At 47.7% G+C, this 21,125-nt stretch overlaps 1 protein-coding gene across 2 annotated transcripts in view; it reads left to right on the plus strand.

Annotated features, from left to right (window-relative positions):
• The first annotated feature begins 4,858 nt into the window (after positions 1-4,858).
• The window catches only part of nle1 (notchless homolog 1 (Drosophila)), a 38,787-nt gene continuing 22,520 nt past the window's right edge, over positions 4,859-21,125 (plus strand). For both annotated transcript variants that reach the window (XM_078224692.1, XM_078224693.1), the window contains exons 1-6: positions 4,859-4,993; positions 10,566-10,720; positions 14,356-14,573; positions 15,176-15,255; positions 18,757-18,833; positions 19,783-19,880. In XM_078224692.1, the coding sequence (XP_078080818.1) occupies positions 10,571-10,720; positions 14,356-14,573; positions 15,176-15,255; positions 18,757-18,833; positions 19,783-19,880 (623 nt within the window). In that variant the 5' untranslated portion in view covers positions 4,859-4,993; positions 10,566-10,570. The remainder of the gene's footprint in view (positions 4,994-10,565; positions 10,721-14,355; positions 14,574-15,175; positions 15,256-18,756; positions 18,834-19,782; positions 19,881-21,125) is intronic.

Raw genomic sequence — 21,125 nt, forward strand, 5'->3', positions numbered from 1 at the left:
TCCAAGCTCTCTTTGTAACTTAGATGTTCCATCCCAGGCAGCATCCTGGTGAATCCCATCTGCACCCCCTCCAGTGCATTCACGTCCTTTCTATAATGTGGCGACCAGAACTGCACACAATACTCCAGCTATGGGCTCACTAAAGTTCTAGACAACTCTTTCATGACCTCTCTGCTTTTGTAATCTATACCCCGACTGATGAAGTTGAGTGTGCCGTATGCTTTTTTCACCACCCTATTAACCTGCCTTTCCACCTTCAGAGATCTATGGACAAACACGCCAAGGTCCCTTTGTTCTTCGGAACTTCCCAGTGTCAGACCTTTCATTCTGATTTAAAGGTGAGAGTGTTATCCCTTGAGCCAAAGCTGACAGAACTGATCTAATGATTCTCCTGAGCTGCTGATGGTGTCTAGAAGGCTAAGCTTCAATTTCTGGAGACCTCAGGAGAATGCGGGCGAGTTGGTAACCTTAGGTAATTGTTTTCTGAGCTGGACTGCTTTTTCTATTGGCTTCAGTGAATGATCAGGGTTCCAACTCAAAGGGAATTTTTTATTTTATCTTATTAATTTGTGGGACATGGGCATCGCTGGCTGGCCAGCATTTATTGCCCATCCCTAGTTGCCCGAGGGCAGTTGAGAGTCAACTACATTGCTGTGGCTCTGGAGTCACATGTAGGCCAGACCGGGTAAGGATGGCAGATTTCCTTCCCTAAAGGGCATCAGTGAACCAGATGGGTCTTTCCGACAATTGACAATGGTTTCATGGTCATCAGTAGATTCTTAATTCCAGATATTTTGAAGTGAATTCAAATTCCACCACCTGCCATGGTGGGATTCAAATCCGGGTCCCCAGAACATTAGCTGAGTTTCTGGATTAATAGTCTAACGATAATACCACTAGGCCATCGCCTCAAATTTGGTGAATTTCCCAAGTCCCTGGGACCCGAAGTTACTGTGAAAATCCCCCTAGTCGCCACACTCCGGCGCCTGTTCGAGTACACTGAGGGAGAATTTAGCACGGCCAATGCACCCTAACCAGCACATCTTTGGACTGTGGGAAGAATCTGGAGCACCCAAAGGAAACCCATGCAAACATGGGGAGAATGTGTAAACTCTGTACAGACAGTGACCCAAGCTGGGAATTGAACCCGGGTCCCTGGTGCTGTGAGGCAGCAGTGCTAACCACTGTGCCACCGTGCTGCCCACTGTCCTAAACCTGGCATTGTGAGACTTCTTACTGTGCCTACCCCAGTCCAACGCCAAAATCTCCGCCTCAAGCCAATGGAAAAGTAGCGTTCCCAGCCTCCATCTTGTGTCTGTGATAAATACTGTCATTAAACAGGAACACTCTTAATTAGTGTCATCATTAAAGTGGATGTGTCGTACAACTGGGACATAAATGGCAGGGAACCTGGAACAGTGGAGCTAAAGGACACAGTAGGAGGTAGCAGGGTGTGTGTGAGGAGGGGCTGAGGGTGAGAAAGGGTGGTGCAAACTCAAAGCAGATCTGCAGAATCAACACTTGACTGAGTGAGTGGACAAACTATGGAACAAACCCCCTCAGGACACAGTGGAGGCAGCTCGTTCTGATGCATTGAAATGCAAATTTGATCGATTATTTTCGGAACACAAGATTTTGGCCCTCCACCGCTGGGACTTTCCTTCATTCTGAGTCTGTTGTCGGCTAATTGATAGAGATTGATTGTTGCAATTAATCAATAGCTCCAATATCATTGTGTCATGCAACTCCCAGGCTGATACAAGGTGAACAAGTTAAACCTTGGTTGCTCCCTTCACTACCAATTTCAGCGTACAGCAATCCTTCACAAGGTGGACGTGTGCAATTATGCGTCTGTTATTCTATGGAGCAATCTGTAGCCAAAGCCCTGCAACTGAGTAAATAGAGAGTGCAGTGGAAACAAGGGGCTTTGGCACATTGGTTGTCAAGCAGAGTTTGAAGGTTGCATTGCCTACCCACTGACTGGCTCCAATTACACAGGGGAGGAGAGGTGGAGTCATTGCAGAGCTCTTTCATGGAGCTGACACTGGCACAAGGGGCTGAATGGCCTTCTCCTGTGCTCTGGAAGATTTGCTGAATACAGGGTGACAGGTGTACACTTAGAATGTACATGTACATTTATATAAATGTACACTTACACTTTGGACTAGACAGGGTAGATGCAGGGAGGATGTTCCTGATGGTGGGGGTGTCCAGAACCAGGGGTCACAGTCAGAGGATTCGGGGTAGACCATTTAGGACGGAGGTGAGGAGACATTTCTTCACCCAAAGAGTGGTGAGCCTGTGGAATTCATTACCACAGGAAGTAGTTGATGCCAAAATATTGAATGTATTCAAGAGGCGGCTGGATATAGCACTTGGGGCGAACGGGATCAGAGGTTATGGGGAGAAAGCAGGATTAGGCTACTGAGTTGGATGATCAGCCATGATGGTGATGAATGGCGGAGCAGGCTCGAAGGGCTGAATGGCCTCCTCCTGCTCCTATCCTCTATGTTTTTATACACCTCCCACTCCTCTGTGTTGCCTGAACACTGGAACCCATGAATTATGATGCGGCAACAGTAATCTCTCCCTCAATGTCAACAAAATGAAGGAGATTGTCATCGACTTCAGGAAGCGTAAAGGAGAACAAAGGGGACGAAGTAGAAAGGGTTGAGAGCTTCAAGTTTTTAGGTGTCCAGATCACCAACAACCTGTCCTGGTCCCCCCATGCCGACACTATGGTTAAGAAAGCGCACCAGCGCCTCTACTTTCTCAGAAGACTAAGGAAATTTGGCATGTCAGCCACGACTCTCGCCAACTTTTACAGATGCACCATAGAAAGCATTCTTTCTGGCTGTATGCTTGGTATGGCTCCTGCTCTGCCCAAGGCCGCAAGGAACTACAAAATGTCGTGAATGTATCCATCACGCAAACTAGCCTCCCATCCATTGACTCTGTCTACACTTCCTGCTGCCTTGGCAAAGCAGCCAGCATAATTAAGGACCCCACACACCCCGGACATACTCTCTTCCACCTTCTTCCTTCGGGAAAAAGATACAAAAGTCTGATGTCATGTACCAACTGACTCAAGAACAGCTTCTTCCCTGCTGCTGTCAGACTTTTGAATGGACCTACCTTGCATTAAGTTGATTTTTCACTACACCCTAGCTATGACTGTAACACTACATTCTGCACTCGCTCGTTTCCTTCTCTATGAACAGTATGCTTTGTCTGTATAGCGCGCAAGAAACAATACTTTTCACTGTATGTTAATACGTGTGACAATAATAAATCAAATCAAATCAAATAGGAGCAGGACTAGTCATTTGACTCATACACTTTTAAGATGGTCACCAACAACAGTTTACGTTTATATAGCACCTTTAACATAATGAAATATCCCAAGGCACTTTGCAGGAATGTTCCGATGTAAAATGTGACACCGAGTCACGCAGGGGCAATACTAGGGCAGATGACCTGAAGATCGGTCAAAGAGGTAGGTTTAAAGGAATGTTTTGATGGAGGAAAGAGAGGTGGAGAGGCAGAGAAATGTAGCAGGGAATAAATTCCAGAGTTTCGTGCCTGAAGACAGAGTCACCAACGGAGGAGCTATTATCATAGAATCCCGACAGTGCAGAAGCAAGCCATTCGGCCCATCTAGTCTGCACCGACTCTCCGAAAGACCATCTTACTCAGGCCCACCCACCCCACCCTTCCTGTCCCTGTAACCCTGCACATTTACCATGACTAATCAACTCAAGCAACACATCTTGGGATGACTAAGGGGCAATTGAGCATGGCCAATGCACCTAACCAGTATGTCTTTCGAACTGTGGGAGGAAACCGGACCACCCGGAGGAAACCCACAAACTCTACACAGTCACCCAAGGCTGCAATCAAACCCGCATCCCTAGGACTGTGAGGCAGCAGTGCTAACCACTACACCACTATGTCGCCCATTTACAATTCTGGCAAGACGCCAGAATTAGATGAGTGTAGATACGTTGGGTGGGGGGTGGGGAGGGAGTTAGTGGACTGGAGGAGATTACAGACAGTGGAGTGCTGGGGCTGGAGGAGATTACAGACAAAGGGAGGGAACGGCTGGAGGAGATTAAAGTTTAAAGTTTTAAAGTTTATTTATTAGTGTCACAAGTAGGTTTACATTAACACTGCAATGAAGTTACTGTGAAAATCCCCTAGTCGCCACACTCCGGCGCCTGTTCGGGTACACTGAGGGAGAATTTAGCATGGCCATTGCACCTAACCAGCATATGTTTCGGACAGTGGGAGGAAACCGGAGCGCCCGGAGGAAACCCTTGCAGACAAGGGGAGAACATACAGACTCCGCACAGGCAGTGACCCAAGCCAGGAATCAAGCCCGGGTCCCTGGTGCTGTGAGGCAGCAGTGCTAACCACTGTGCCACAATGCCACCCCCAGACATAGGGACGAGTGGGGCTGGAGGGGATTACAGACATAGGGAGGTGACGTCTGGAGGGGGTTACAGACATGGGGGAGTGGGGCTGGAGGGGGGTTACAGACAGAAGGAGGCATGAGACCATAGAAGGATTTAGAAAGAATAATTTTCAAACGGAGACATTATTTAACTGGGAGCTAATATAGACCAGTTAGCACAGGATGGACAGGTGAACAAAACAAACACATTGTTAAGAGATTTTGCTTCAAGAAAATCAATTTTTGGCTCTTGCAGGGGATGTTAAAGAATGTTTTTTTTCAAGAGTAAGAGCTAAAATGTAATTGAAAGCCTCTTCCTGCTGCTTGGTCCTCCCAGGCATTGGGGGCGCTGAGGGTGCACTTTGCTGGCGGGCTGAGGGTGTGGGGGAGACTCTTTCTGCCCCTGTCAGCTCGGTGTGGAGGGGGAGACACAGTTACTCCATGTGCTGCTGCTGCTGCTAAAGTTTAAAGAGCAATTCGCGCTCCGGGGGACAGCGAGAGTTTCCAAGCCCCAGATCCCCGCGGCTGCCGGATTCCCGGGTTAGTAAGCAAGGGGCTGGGGAGGGAGAAATATCTCCTTTAATATTGGCAGTGTTTTAAATGGTCTCCTCAGTGTATCTCTGTCAGAGAGCCCTTCCTCTGGACTCTGCCATGGTCTCGGCTTCTCAGCTGCTGCTGGCTTTGGAACGCTGTGACTGTAACGATCTGAATTGTTACTGTTGCCACATTCTGATACAGTAACAATCCCCATCCCCACACCAATCCCAGTATTGCTGCCTTGCCCTTCTTTCAAACCCCCCTCAATCCTCTCTCCTCTGAGGGTGAGGATACACAAGGGAGATGCAAGACTGCAGTTACCCCCCCCCCCCCCCACCCTTTAGACATTTTTATAAAATTAATTTCATGGGATGGAGGCATCACTGGCTACAGTGGCCCAGTGGTTAACACCGCTGCCTCACAGCGCCAGGGACCCAGGTTCGATTGGGTCACTCATTTGATTTGATTTGATTTATTATTGTCACATGTATCATCATACAGTGGAAAGTATTGTTTCTTGCGCGCAATACAGGCAAAGCATACCGTTCATAGAGAAGGAAATGAGAGAGTGTCTGTGTGGAGTTTGCACATTCTCCCCGTGTCTGCGTGGGTTTCGTACAGTTGCGCCAGTTTCCTCCCACAGTCCGAAAGACGTGCTGGTTAGGTGCATTGACTGTGCTAAATTCTCCCTCCGTGTACCCGAACAGGCGCCAGAGTGTGGCGACTAAGGGATTTTCACAGTAACTTCATTGCAGTGTTAATGTAAGCCTGCTTATGACGCTAATAAATAAACTTTTAAAAAACTCTTCTGAGGATGATGGTGCACAAGGGTCGCAGGACTGCAATTGCCCCCCCCCCCACTCCCCTTCAGGTACTTGAAAAAAAAATTCATGGGATGCAGGCATTGGTGGCTCGATCAACTATTGCCCATTACTAATTGTCCTGGAGGTGATGGTTTAGAGTTTATTTATTATTGTCACAAGTAAGGCTTACATTAACACTGCAATGAAGTAACTGTGAAATTCCCCTAGTCGCCACACTCTGGCACCTGTTCAGGTACACTGAGGGAGAATTTAGCATGGCCAAAGCACCTAACCAGCACATCTTTTGGACTGTGGGAGGAAACCGGAGCACCCGGAGGAAACCCACGCAGACACAGGGAGAACATGCAATCTCCGCACAGTCACCCAAGCTGGGAATTAAACCTCGGTTCCCGGTGTAGCGAGGCAGCAGTGCTAACCACTGTTGCCCTTGCACGGGATGTGGGTGTTACTGGCTCGACCAACATTCATTGGCCATTCCTAATTACCCTGGAGAAGCTGGTGGTGAGCTGCCGTCTTGAATCTCTGCGGTCCATCTGGTGTAGCTGCACCCACTGTGCTGTTGGGAGGGTGTTCCAGGATTTTGATCTGGTGATGTGGAAATATATCGGCCGTTCCTTTGCCGTCGCTGGGTCAAAATCCTGGAACTCCTTTCCTAACAGCATGGTGGGTGCACCTACACCCCAGGGACTGCAACAGTCCAAGAGGGCAGTTAGAGAAAGGCAATAAAATGCCAGTGATGACGATCACTCCATGAATGAATCAATAAAAAAAAGCACAGAAGTGTCCATCTGCAGGAGGTTCAGGGGGGTTGGGAGGAAAACCTTTTTCACCCAGAGGGTGGTGACGATCTGGAATGTGCTGCCTGGGAGGGTGATAGAGGCGGGTTGCCCCATATCCTTTAATGGATGAGCACTTGGTACATCATAACATTCATGGCTATGGGCCTAGTGCTGATAGATAGGATTTTGATTTGATTTATTATTGCCAAAATATTAACATACAGTGAAAAGTATTGTTCCTTGCGTGCTATACTGACAAAGCATACCGCTCATAGAGAAGGAAAGGAGAGAGTGCAGAATGTAGTGTTACAGTCATAGCTAGGGTATAGAGAAAGATCAACTTATTGCGAGGTAGGTCCATTGAAAAGTCTGACAGCAGCAGGGAAGAAGCTGTTCTTGAGTCGGTTGGTACGTGACCTCAGACTTTTGTATCTTTTTCCCAATGGAAGAAGGCGGAAGAGAGAATGTCCGGGGTGCGCAGGGAATTATGCTGGCTGCCTTTCCGAGGCAGCGGGAAGTGTAGACAGAGTCAATGGATGGGAGGCTGGTTTGAGTGATGGATTGGGCTTTATTCATGACCTTTGTAGTTTCCTGGGGTCTTGGGCAGAGCAGGAGCCACACCAAGCTGTGATACAACCTGAAAGAATGCTTTCTATGACGCATCTGTAAAAGTTGGTGAGAGTTGTAGCGGACATGCCAAATTTCCTTAGTCTCCTGAGAAAGTAGAGGCTTTGGTGGGCTTTCTTAACTATAGTGTCGGCATGGGGAGGACCAGACAGGTTGTTGGTGATCTGGGCACCTAAAAACTTGAAGCTCTCGACCCTTTCTACTTCACCCCCATTAATGTAGACGGGTATGTTCTCTTTTACGCTTCCTGAAGTCGATGACAATCTCCTTCGTTTTGTTGACATTGAGGGAGAGATTATTGTTGCTGCACCAGTTCACCAGATTCTCTGTTGTGTGGCGTCAGGTGTTTCTCGCGTGGTGGTGCAGAACCGATGGGTTGAAGAACCTTTTCTGCCCTGTATGATTCTATGTTCAGAATGTGTTAGCATCTCATTCAATTAACTCTTGGACACTGAAGAAGTAAATCACTTGGTTGAAGAAGGAGCTTGCGTGTATAAATCACAGCCTCAGGATGCTCTATTTGACCGGTGACGTACCTATGAGGAGTAGTCCCTATTATTGCTGAAAAGAGACATGCTCCTGAAGCTTTTCGTCTTGCACTCATCAGGACAAATGTGAGAATATCAAATTTCAAATGATCAAAACAATTTATACTGTGGGAGGAGAGTGTGCTGATTGTTTTGCAAACCAATTTTGATTAGTTAGAGGAGGTGATGGTCCAGTGGTATTATCGCTAGACTATTAAGCCAGAAACTCAGCTAATGTTCTGGGGACGTGGGTTCGAATCCCGCCACGGCAGATGGTGGAATTTGAATTCAATAAAAAATATCTGGAATTAAGAATCTACTGATGACCATGGAACCATTGTCGATTGTCGGGAAAACCCATCTGGTTCACTAATGTCCTTTCGGGAAGGAAATCTGCTGTTCTTACCCGGTCTGGTCTGCATGTGACTCCAGAGATACAGCAATGTGGTTGACTCTCAACTGCCCTCGGGCAATTAGAGATGGGCAATAAATGCTGGCCAGCCACTGACACCCATGTCCCACGAATGAAGTTTTTAAAAGTGGCGGTGCTTGGAGAAAGCAGCCGGGAATTATAGGCTTTTCGAGCAATTCAGAAAAGGCACAATGCTTGAACGTTTTCCTTTTGTTTGCAGAGTATGGCTCCCTGTGTCTGAATGTGTGTCGCTTCTAGACTATGCAAATGAGCCATGTTACAAGTTTGAATATCTAAAATTGGTTGTTAGTGTAGTTATCAGCACACTCAGGATTGTCCAGCAAGTGCTGCCCAATTGCCAAATCCCAGCTAACTGGACATTTTGATTTGCATTTTGTAGGCGTGGGCTGGTTGAATACGATCTGTATTCCGCCTGTTAGAAACAACCAAAGGAGCACTTTGATCTGTCAATCGACATGCTCGGCATCGCACAGGCTTTGAAATTCATTGACACGATGACAGTAGTCACCGTTATAATGTGGGAAATATGTCAGGCAGTCCACGCACAGCAAGATTCCACAGATTGCAATGAGTGACCAGATACTCTTTCTAAGTGATGTTGGCTGAAGGACAGATATTGGCCAGAACATTGGGGAGAAGTCCCTGTTATCCTTCAGCAGCTGGGTCCTTTCCTTGAGGGAGTAGATCGGGCATTGGTTTAATGTCTTGGCTGAAAGTTGGTACCTCTGACAGTGCAGCAGCCTTTCAATATTGCACTGAGAGTGTCAGCCTAGATTCTGTGCCCAAGGCTCTGGGGCGGATCTTGAACCTATAACCTTCTGACAAGAGTTGATACCCACTGATTAGGGGAAGGGATGGCGTGGGGGTGCGGTGGGGTGCATGGCACAGCATCTCTCTATTTAATAGTGCTCTAGGTATTAGTCCCTGGGGTTTTTTTTCCTTGTTGATTTTCTCCTTATGTTCACTGTGACTCTGCTCATCCAACTTCACACATAATTCTCCACCGACACCCAGTGCCACCTGTGGCCCCTTTGTATGTCAGTGACTTCTATCGAATAATTGACATCAAATTAGGGCTTAATTGGAAGGCCTGTTAACTCATTCTGAACAATCTCCCCTTCCTTTGGGAGAAAAAAATGTTTTGGTGAATATTGTTTTCCACAGAGAGAGGTGGTGGTGAGCTGCCGTCCTGAACAGCTGCAGACCCTGAGGTGTGGGTACACCCACAGTGCTGTTAGGGAGGAAATTCCAAAATTTAGACTCAGAGACAGTGATATCTTTCCAACTAAGAATGGTGAGTGTCTCGGCGGGAGCCTGCAGTTGCATCTTGTAGATGGTACACACTGCTGCCACTGTTCATCAGTGGTGGAGGGATTGAATGTTTGTGGAAGGGGTGGCAATCCAGTGGGCTGCTTTGTCCTGGATGGTATCAGGCATCTTGGTTTGATTTGATTTATTATTGTCACATGTATGAACATACAGTGAAAAGTATTGTTTAGTGTTACAGTCATAACTAGGGGGTAGAGAAAGATCAACTTAATGCAAGGTAAATCCATTCAAAAGTCTGGCAGCAGCAGGGGAAAAGCTGTTCTTGAATTGGTTGGTACGTGACCTCAGACTTTTGTATCTTTTTCCCGATGGAAGAAGGTGGAAGAGAGAATGTCCGGGGTGCGTGGGGTCCTTAATTATGCTGGCTGCTTTGCTGAGGCAGTGGGAAGTGTAGACAGAGTCAATGGATGGGAGGCTGGTTTGCGTGATGGATTGGGCTACGTTCACGACCTTTTGTAGTTTCTTGCTGTCTTGGGCAGAGCAGGAGCCATACCAAGCTGTGATACAACCTGAAAGAATGCTTTCTATGGTGCATCTGTAAAAGTTGGTGAGAGTCGTAGCTGACATATTGTTGGAGCTGCACCCATCCAGGTAAATGGGCAACATTCCATCACACTCCTGACTTGTGCCTTGTAGATGGTGGACAGGCTTTATGAGGAGCTGAGTTACTAGCTTTGACCTGCTCTTGTAACCACAGCATTTATACGGCTAGTCCAGTTCAGTTTCTTATTTTCACTAATAGGAGTTCCATTCTAAACACATTGGGAGTTTCATTGTTGATTGGTGATGTAAGCAGAGGTTGTAACTACAACGTATTGAGCAGGCATTGTGTGTATTCTCAAGGTTTATTATTAATAATCGATGTAGATGAAGGATTATTGGGAAGAATCGGGTAAGCAGATTGCTTTACTCATGACAACAAAGCAAAACTCTACTTGCCAGATATTAACTTTCCTGTTTTGGAGAGTGTTTATTTGATGTGTTTTTGGAAATAGTGTGGTGCTGGTTTCAGGAGTTTGGATATTGGATCAGCCTCTCTCCCGCTCTCTTTTCCAGCTCTTATGCAGCGTCCAGCGATGAAGGAGGACAGCCAGCGGCTGCTGATACAGTTCAAGGATGAGGGCGGCGAAATCTTGGGCACACCTTTTGATGTCCCGGTTGACATTACACCCGACAAGTTACAGCTTGTGTGCAACGTCCTGTTGCCCAAGGTAAAACCATCTCATATTTTGATGCAGTCACACACACAGGGTACCGAGGCACTTTATACATCTCCCCACTCGTCACATCACCATTGGTGGCTGGGCCTTCAGCCATCTAGACCCAAAGTGTTAGTTGTACAGTAATTCCAGAGATGTGCGGGTTAGGTTGATTGGCCATGTTAAATTGCCCCTTTGTGTCAGGGTGACTAGCAGGGTAAATATGTGGGGTTATGGTGATAGGGCCTGGGTGGGATTGTTGTCAGTGCAGGTTTGATGGGCCCAGTGGCTTCCTTCGGCTCTGTAAGGATTCTATGATTCTATAATTGTTAGGTGGTTTGGCCATGCTAAATTGCCCCTTCATGTCCAAAGATGTGTAGCCATGGTAAGATGCACTTCTGCATTGTAGGGATTCTATGTTTCTTAATTGAGTATTTAACTCATTTAGAATCGCTACAGTGTAGAAGGAGGCCACTTGGCCGATTGAGTCTGCACCGACTCTCTGAAAGAGGATTTTACCCTGGCCCTCTCCCCCGGCCTATTCCTGCAACCCTATAAATTTCCCATGGCTAATCCACTAACCTACACATCTTGGGACACTAAGGGACAACTTACCATGGCCAATCCATCTAACCCACACATCTTTGGAGTGTGGGAGGAAACCGGAACACCCGGAGGAAACCCACGCGGACAGTGACCCAAGGCCGGAATTGAACCCGGATCCTTGGCGCTGTGAGGCAGCCGTGCTAACCACTGTGCCACCGTGTTTTGGTGGTACTTTAATTGGGGATTCATTTGTTTTCCTATATATGGGAGCAAACTGAAACTGTGCTTGTTGGGTTTAGGAGGCGTATGTTTGTAATGTGTATCTCTGTAAATAAGTGTCTATAAAGTGTGTAAAGATCAGAGTCAAGTTCTACCCTTCACCTTGCTTTCTAGAAGAGAACATGAGGGTCTGGAATCCATTTCCTTCCTAAGCCGCTCTGTCGCTTCCTCTCTGTTCACTCTCCACACTAGACAGGGTAGATGCAGGAAGGATGTTCCTGATGGTGGGGGGTCCAGAACCAGGAGTCACAGTCTGAGGATTCGGGGTAGACCATTTAGGACGGAGGTGAGGAGTCATTTCTTCACCCAAAGAGTGGTGAGTCTGTGGAATTCATTACCACAGGAAGTAGTTGATGTCAAAACATTGAATGTATTCAAGAGGCGGCTGGATATAGCACTTGGGGCGAACGGGATCAAAGGTTATGGGGAGAAAGCAGGATTAGGCTATTGAGTTGGATGATCAGCCATGATGGTGATGAATGGCGGAGCAGGCTCGAAGGGCCTCCTCCTGCTCCTATCTTCTATGTTTCTATGTTTAGAATGATCCTTTTAACTTCCTAATCTTCCATAACCATGGAGCAATGCAATGGAAACCCCTGGCCACCAACACCCTCTGGGGGCATGGTACCTGGAGGAGTCCCAGAGTGGGACTTGAACCCAGAACCTCTGACCCAGACAGAGGTGGCGACTACCCCACTGTACCATGAGACTTGCTGGCTTCCTGAAACCTCCTCCTCCTGGGGTTCCAGTTCTCTGAAATACTTTTTGATTTGATTTGATTTATTATTATCATATGTATTGGGATACAGTGAAAGCTATACAGACAAAGCATACCGTTCATAGAGAAGGAAATGAGAGAGTGCAGAATGTAGTGTTACAGTCATAGCTAGGGTGTAGAGAAAGATCAACTTAATGCAAGGTAGGTCCATTCAAAAGTCTGATGGCAGCAGGGAAGAAGCTGTTTTTGAGTTGGTTGCTACGTGACCTCAGACTTTTGTGTCTTTTTCTCGACTCTAAGGACTCTAAATTAAGGACATAAACCTTAAACCAGGATCTTGGGTTTATGTCACAATATCGGTAACCCCCACAGCTTGACTCCTGGACTTGCAGAATCTCACTGGCTGTCCTGTCTGCAGACAATACACATCTCTTTAACCTGTGCTTAATGCTCCCTCCACTCACATTGTTTGTATCTTTAAGACCTGGTTGGCTGTAGAGATTCGCATTCTAATCAGTATTCTGTAACTTGATTTTGTGTCTCTGTTCCCTGTTTGAGAGCAGATTTCCACTCCATCTGACGAAGGAGCAGCGCTCCGAAAGCTAATGGCATTTGCTACCATCATAGATCATAGAAACCCTACAGTGCAGAAAGAGGCCATTCGGCCCATCGAGTCTGCACCGACCAAGATCCCACCCAGGCCCGATCCCCACATCCCTACATATTTATCCGCTAATCCCTCTAGCCTACGCATCCCGGGACACTAAGGGGCAATTTAGCATGGCCAATTAACCTAACCCGCACATCTTTGGGAGGAAACCGGAGCACCCGGAGGAAACCCACGCAGACACGAGGAGAATGTGCAAACTCCACACAGACAGTGACCCAAGCCGGGAATCGAACCCAGGTCCCTGGAGCTGTGAAGCAGCAGTGCTAACCACTGTACTACCGTGCCGCCCTAATAAACCAAATAATACCAAATAAACCTGTTGGACTTTAACCTGGTGTTGCTAAAACTCTTACTGGGAAAAGACTAGTACCAGAGGACACTTAGAGGTCTACCTTTTAAGACTGAGACGAGGAGAATTTTTTCTCTTGGGGCTGAGTGTTGGGAATTCTCTTCCTCAGAGAGTGGTGAAGGCTGGGCCATTGAATTTATTCAAGGCTGAGTTAGAGAGATTTTTAATGGACGAGAGGGTCAAGGGTTATGGGGGGGAGACCACAACCCCCTCAGCCATGATCTTATTGAATGGCGGAGCAGGGTTGATGGGCTGAATGGCCGACAGCTGCCTCTAAGATCTCTGTTCTAATGCAGTGCTGAGGGAGTCTTTCGCATGAGGCATTAAACCAAAGCTCTTTCTTTTTTTATAGTTTATTTATTAGTCGCAAGTAACGCTTACATTAACACTGCAATGAAGTTACTGTGAAAATCCCCAAGTGGCCACACTCCGGTGCCTGTTCGGGTCCACTCAGAGAGAATTTAGCACAGCCAATGCACCTAACCAGCACGTCTTTCGGAGAAAACCGGGGCACCCGGAGTAAACCCACGCAGACACGGGGAGAAGGTGCAAACTCCACACAGACAGTGATCCAAGCTGGGAATCGAACCCGGGTCCCTGGCGCTGTGAGGCAGCAGTGCTAACCACTGTGCCGTCCCTCTCGTTAGTTTGATGTGAAGCATTGCACTAGTTTGAACAACAGCAGGGGATTTATCCCTGGTGTTTTGGCTAATATTTATCCAACAATCACTAAAAATAGATTATTTAGTCATAGTCACACTGTTGGTTGTGAGATCTGGCTGCCTGCAAATTAACTGCCAGGTTTCCTACAATGCAACCGTGACCACAAAAGTACTTAATTAGCTACAAAGCACTTTGGGATGCCCTGAGAGGTGCTACATAAATGCAGCCTTAGGTTTAGAACAAAGAAAAGTACAGCACAGGAACAGGCCGTTCGTCCCTCCAAGCCTGTGCCGATCATGACGCCCCAACTAAACAAAATAAAGATCCTTCTGCCCTCACTCGGTCCGTATCTCTCTATTCCCTCCTCCTTCATGTATTTGGTCATCCTGTTATCATCCTTATTTCTGGTCTGTTATTTTCAGGATGATCCCCTGCCTTTGGCCTTCTACGTGAACGAGACGGAAATTGTCACCTCGCTGGAGAAGGCGCTGCAGGAGCAGAAGGTGGAAACGGAAAATGTGATCGACATTATTTATCAGCCGCAGGCAGTGTTTCGCGTGCGGGCTGTGACACGTTGTACCAGCTCATTGGAAGGCCACACGGAGGCTGTCATTTCTGTGGCCTTCAGCCCCACTGGAAGGCAAGTCTCTCAAAGAAAAAAAACTCCTGAAAGATTATTCCAGTCTCTCCCTTTGATGTCAGTTTAGGCTCAGTTGAGAGTCACAAGGTTCCTGGGTCAAGCCTCACTCCAGGACTTAAGCACCCCAGAATGAAGCCTGACACTGCGGTGGAATACTGAGGGAGTGCTGCACTGTTGAATGCGGTGTTTCAGATGGGTTGATGAGAAACCAGGGCGTTATGCACCGACTCAAGTGGATGTAAAAAATCCCCTGGCATGATTTCAAACAAATGGGGCGGGCACGGTGGCACAGTGGTTAGCACTGCTGCCTCACAGCACCAGGGACCTGGGTTCGATTCCCAGCTTGGGTCACTGTCTGTGTGGAGTTCGCACATTCTCCCCGTGTCTGCGTGGGTTTCCTCCGGATGCTCCAGTTTCCTCCCACACTCAAAACATCTGCGTGGGTTTCCTCCGGATGCTCCAGTTTCCTCCCACACTCCAAACATGTGCGGGCTAGGTTGATTGGCCATGCTGAATTGTCTCTTTAGCAGGGTAAATGTGTAGCGTCATGGGGATAGGGTGGGATTGTGTGCAGTATTGACCCAGTAACTCTGCTGTTAAAGGTATCTCGCAAGTGGATCAGGAGACACCACGGTACGGTTCTGGGATCTGTCGACGGAAACCCCTCACTTTACAGCTAAAGGCAAGTTCACTTTGAACATTTCAATATTATCCTTCCTCCTGCCACCAATCCCATTCCCTTCCTGCTTTAGGATCCTGATGCACACACAGCGTTTCCCGGGAAGGTGACCGGCCTTCTCTCCGGCCTTGTCTTTGCGAGCATATTTCCCCTCCAAGCCCCTCACCGTCCTGACTTGGAAATATATCGCCATTCCTTCACAGTCGCTGGGTCAGAATCCTGGAATTCCCTCCCTAACGGCATTGTGGGTCAACCCACAGAATATGGATTGCAGCGAATCAAGAAGGCAGCTCCCCAGCAGCTTCTCAAGGGCAACTAGGGATGGGCAATAAATGCTGGCCTAGCCAGCGACGCCCATGTCCCACGAATGAATACAAAAATATACTTTTGAATCGTGGCAGCACAGTGGTTAGCACTGCTGCCTCACAGTGCCAGAGACCCAGGTTCGATTCCTGGCTTGGGTCATTGTGTGGCGTCTGCACGTTCTCCCCGTGTCTGCGTGGGTTTCCTCCGGGTGCTCCGGTTTCCTCCCACAGTCCAAAAAGACGTGTTGGTTAGCTGCATTGGCCGTGCTAAATTGCCCCTGAGTGTCAGGGGGATTAGCAGGCTAAATAAGTGGGGTTGCAGGGATAGGTCTTGGGTGGGATTGTTGTTGGTGCAGGCTTGATGGGCCGAATGGCCTCCTGTACTGTAGGGATTTCATGATTCTATACCCGAACAGGTGTAATGTGTGGCCACTCGGGGATTTTCACAGTAACTTCATTGCAGTGTTAATGTAAGCCTACTTGTGATATAAATTCAATTTCATACTGGGGGGTGAGACCAAAGGATATTGAATTAATTTGTTAATTAATTTGCCAGCCTGGGTCAGTTGTTGGCACGCCTGTATCAGAAGGTTCTGGATTCAAGTCTCTCTCTCCTTTCAGAACCCAAACTAATGGCCTCCCAGCCCCTTTTATTCAGTTAGTTTTCAGAGTCTTCCTTCGTACATTTGTCCATGACAATGTTTATTGTTTTGCTGCTAACTTTGTATGTTAACCTGCACATTTTGATTTTGTCTTTTTGAATCTTCCACAAACACACACGCCCTACAATCTTAATAATTCCCCATAACTTCATGTGAGGCACGGTGGCACGGTGATAGCACTGCTGCCTCTCAGCACCAGGGACCTGAGTTCGATTCCCAGCTTGGGTGACTGTGCGGAGTCTGCACATTCTCCCCGTGCCTGCATGGGTTTCCTCCGGGTGCTCCGGTTTCCTCCCACAGTCCGAAAGACGTGTTGGTTAGGGTGCATTGGCCGTGCTAAATTCTCCCTCAGTGTACCCGAACAGGTGCCGGAGTGTGGCGACTAGGGGATTTTCACAGTAACTTCATTGCAGTGTTAATGTAAGCCTTACTTGTGACTAATAAATTTTAAAAACTTTGAACTGTGACTCAGTGGGTTCCTCGCACTCTTGGCCTCTGAGTTAGAAGGTTGTGGGTTTATTGTCCTGGGGCTGTGAACATTGCTATATAAACACAAGTTCTTTTTTAATAATAGAAATCCTTAATGCTTTGCCTTCAGCAGGTGAGAGGAGTTAGAAAAATGCCATGCCACAGGCAGCAGGTGGTGCTGTTTCTCCAGTTGGGACTGTGGGCACAGTGGAGAGAAAGTGAACTTGGCGTGAAGCCATCCTGTGTCCTTATTGGGCGTGTACGATGCAGGGGAAACAGAGAGAGTCCCATCTCCCAGCGCAGACTCCGCAATGAGTCACAATACTCACCCCCACCGCTAAAAAGAGAAAAATCAGAGTTCTTCTGGTGATCACAGAATCCCTACAGTGCAGAAGGAGGCCATTCAGCCCATCGAGCCCTGCACCGACAACAATCCCACGCAGGCCCTATCCCCGTAACCCCACATTTTTCCCTGCTAATCCCCCTGACACTAAGGGGCAATTTAGCACGGCCAATCCACCTAACCCGCACATCTTTGGGCTGTGGGAGGAAACCGGAGGAAACCCACGCAGACGCGGGGAGAACGAGGAAAACTCCACACAGACAGGCACTCAGGGCCGGGATTGAACCCGGACCCCTGGCGCTGTGAGGCAGCAGTGCTAACCACTGTGCCGCCCTGTGATCTTTGGTCCTATTTACTCTGCGCTGTGTTAAGTGTGACTCAAGTGAGTTGGTCAGGAGGCTGTGGGTTTAAGACCCACTCTGGAGACTTGAGGCATTATCCAGGCCGACACCTCAGAGTGCAGTACTGAGGGTGTGCTGCATTGCCAGCGCTGCCTTTCAGATGAGATGTTAAACGGAGGCCCCATCTGCGCCCTCTGGTGAATCCCACAGAGTTATTGCGAAGAAGAATAGGGGAGATATCGACGGTGTTCTGGCCAATGTTTATCCCTCCACCAGCACCCAAACAACAAGGGAATTGTAACCCTTGAGTAGTCGCCCAAACCTAGTGGCAGTTCTGTACAGAAACTCCAAAACGTTACCTGGTCATTTTTTTGTGTGGGATCTTGCTGTGCACAAATTCGATGCTGTGCTTCCTACAAAGCAACAGCCACAACACAAAAAAAAATAGTACCGTGTTGTCCTAAAGCATTTTGAGACATTCTGAGGTCATGGAAGGTGCTTTGTAAATGCAAGTTCTTCTTTATGTTCAACACTGCCACCCACTGTGTGGCACAGTGGCACAGTGGGTGGGCGGCACAGTGGCACATTGGGTAGGTGGCACAGTGGTTAGCACTGCCGCCTCACAGCACCAGGGACCTGGGTTCAATTCTGGACTCGGGTAACTGCGGATGTGGTGTTTGCACCTTCTCCCCGTGTCTGCGTGGGTTTCCTCCAGTTTCCTCCCACAGTCCAAAGATGTGCGGGTTAGGTTGATTGGCCATGCTCAATTTTCCCTTAGTGTCAGGGGGACTAGCTAGGGTAAATACGTGGGGATATATGGGGAGAGAGGGTTTGGGTGGGATTGTTGTCGGTGCAATCTCGATGGGCCGAATGTCCTCCTCCTGCGCTGTAGGGATTCTACGACTGGCTTGGCTCTCTGTTCTGCCATCAGTTAATAACCATGAAAAGATGTAATAATGTTGGGTCGGGCTTCTTTGAACATTGCTACTCATTATGTGTATCTAATTCCACTGCTTTGTAATGGGGGCATCAACCTATTTAAAATGGTGGACAGGGTTAATCCTGTCCACACCACTCTTTGAAAAGCCTCATTTCAAGGTCTTTATGGTCCTGCTCTGAGCAATTGCAAATTAAGCTTCCTCTTAACTCCCTCCGTTTCTGTGCCTACTCTCTGATTATCTGTCTCGCTTTAATTGACGGAATGTTTATAGCAGCGAGCGAAATGAGATCGGGCCCTTGCCACCATTAACTAACCAAAAAAAATCCTCAAAAAATTACCGTGAATGAGATCATTGAGTAATGTGTGTTTTTCGTTAATAAATCAAAGGCGGCGGAGGAGTCGGGAGTTAACCTGCCTGAAAGAAGTTGTAATTTCTTTTCCTCAGGTCACCGGCACTGGGTATTGAGCATATCCTGGTCCCCAGATGGGAAGAAGTTGGCTTCTGGGTGCAAGAATAGTCAGGTATTTAATCCATTGAAAAAAAACTCCTCTTCAAGGTTTGTCTATATTTGATTTGATTTATTATTGTCACATATATTGGGATATAGCGAAAAATATTGTTTCTTGTGCGCTATACAGACAAAGCATACCGTACATAGTTTTAGGATGGCATGGTGGCACAGTGGTTAGCACTGCTGCCTCACAGCGCCAGGGACCCGGGTCCGATTCCGACCTCGGGTGACTGTGTGGAGTTCTCCCCGTGTCTGCGTGTGTTTCCTCCGGGTGCTCCGGATTCCTCCCACAGCCGAAAGATGTGTAGGTTAGGTTGATGGGCCATGCTAAATTGCCTCTTAGTGTCCCAAGATGTGCAGGTTAGGGGGATTAGCAGGGTAAATATGTGGGTTGCGGGGATGGGCCTGTGTGAGATGCTCTGTTGGCGCAGACTCGATGGGCTGAATGGCCTCCTTGTGCACTGTAGGAATGATTCTATTCTATGAGAAGGAAAGGAGAGGGTGCAGATTGTGCTGTTACTGTCATAGCTGGGGTGTCGAGAAAGATCAGCTTAATATAAGGTCGGTCCGTTCAGAAGTCTGATGGCAGCAGGGAAGAAGCTGAATATTTATCAAGCTGTCAGTGCGTGGCTATATTTTTTCTGGTCATTAATTAACCATTTACTCTCAAACTGCCGTTTGCCATTTCAATAGCAATGGCAGGCGGAGAAAATGCTGTTAAAATAAGAAGATTGAAAAAGAAAGGTTATGCATTTTAACAAACTGCCGCCACCTTTCACGTTTCACCCGAGCACCTTGCTTGTCTCAGGAAAGCGTGTTGACTTGTCGAGTCTGGCCTGAATACACAAACTGGAGTCTGGGGAGAGATTAATGGCAGGTCAGTTTTGGAAGCGTCGACAAGTGCATGGACTTTCTTTCTTGCCTCTGGGTAAAGTTGCACTTTGCCTGTTTAATTTCAGATATTCCTGTGGGACCCCAGCACTGGCAAGCAAATGGGAAAGGTCCTGGCAGGGCACTCGAAGTGGATTACGTATCTCTGCTGGGAACCGCTGCATATGTGAGTGAATAATTCATAACATTTCCTGGCCAACAACCAAATGTAGTCGTCCTGTTAGCAAGGGTTTTAATTTGAGTAGCCAGCGGGACCAGTGGATCTTCTGCAGACAGTGTTCGGCACTGAGACTCAGTGACATTCCCTTGGTGCTGCACTGGGAACGACAGCACAGACTCCTGTGCTCAAAGTCCTTCTGACTCAGGTGACAGTGAGATCAACTGAAACTTTGAGTGGACCATAGGATCCTGACAGTGCAGAAGGAGGCCATTCAGCCCATCATCACAGGCCATCTTACACAGGCCCACCACTCACCCTATCCCCAAAACCCCATGCATTTACCTGCCAATCCCCCTAACCTACACACCTTGAGACACCGAGAGGCAATTTAGCCTGGCCAATCCACCTAACCTACACATCTTGGGACGCCAAGGGAAAATTTAGAATGACCTAACCCGCACATCTTTGGACTGTGTGAGGAAACCGGAGCATCTGGAAGAAACCCGTGCAGACATGGGGAGAACGTGCAGACTCCACAGATACACTGACCGGAGGCCGGAATTGAACCTGGGTCCCTGGCGCTGTGAGACAGCAGTACTAACCACTGTGCTGCCATGCCACCCCAAAGTGGGTGACTGCTGTTAATAGGAGCCAAGCTGGTTGGTGAAGCTGAAGCCAAGGCATGGAGCTTTTCTTTATCGAGAGTGTTTATTGACTTGTTCAGTCTCATGGCTCTCCTCCCACTCAACCCAGTGTCCCAGCCATCCCCATAAAACAAATGGTCAAAGCGAATTAACTAATGGACGGGGCGGATAGCCCCTCCCCTATTTATACTCTAGCATCAATCTAAAGTCAATAAATTCAACTAATGAAGGAGGGTGTCAGCCCCCAACCCCCCAAAAAAATGTGTAGGTTAGGTGGATTGGCCATGCTAAATTGCCCCTTGGTGTCCCAAGATGTGTAGGTTGAGGAGATTAGCTGGGTAAATGCAAAACAAATTAACAAAAATCAAAATTTCAGAAGAAAATGTACAAAATCAAACTAAAATATCATTCCGGGGGTGATGAGATCCTGGACGCCTCCTCCCCTTTTTGTGCTCAAAGACAATTCATAACCATGTCCCGTTTCCCTCCACAGTGATATTGATATGACATTAACAATTGCTTCCGAGAAGCAGGGATTTTGGGAAGAGATTCCTTGCCTTCCATCTGCTGTTGTGCGTCAGGGATAATGCATTATACAGTGGGAGCA

The sequence above is a fragment of the Mustelus asterias genome, chromosome 12 (assembly GCF_964213995.1).
Source record: "Mustelus asterias chromosome 12, sMusAst1.hap1.1, whole genome shotgun sequence".
Lineage (NCBI taxonomy): Eukaryota > Metazoa > Chordata > Chondrichthyes > Carcharhiniformes > Triakidae > Mustelus > Mustelus asterias.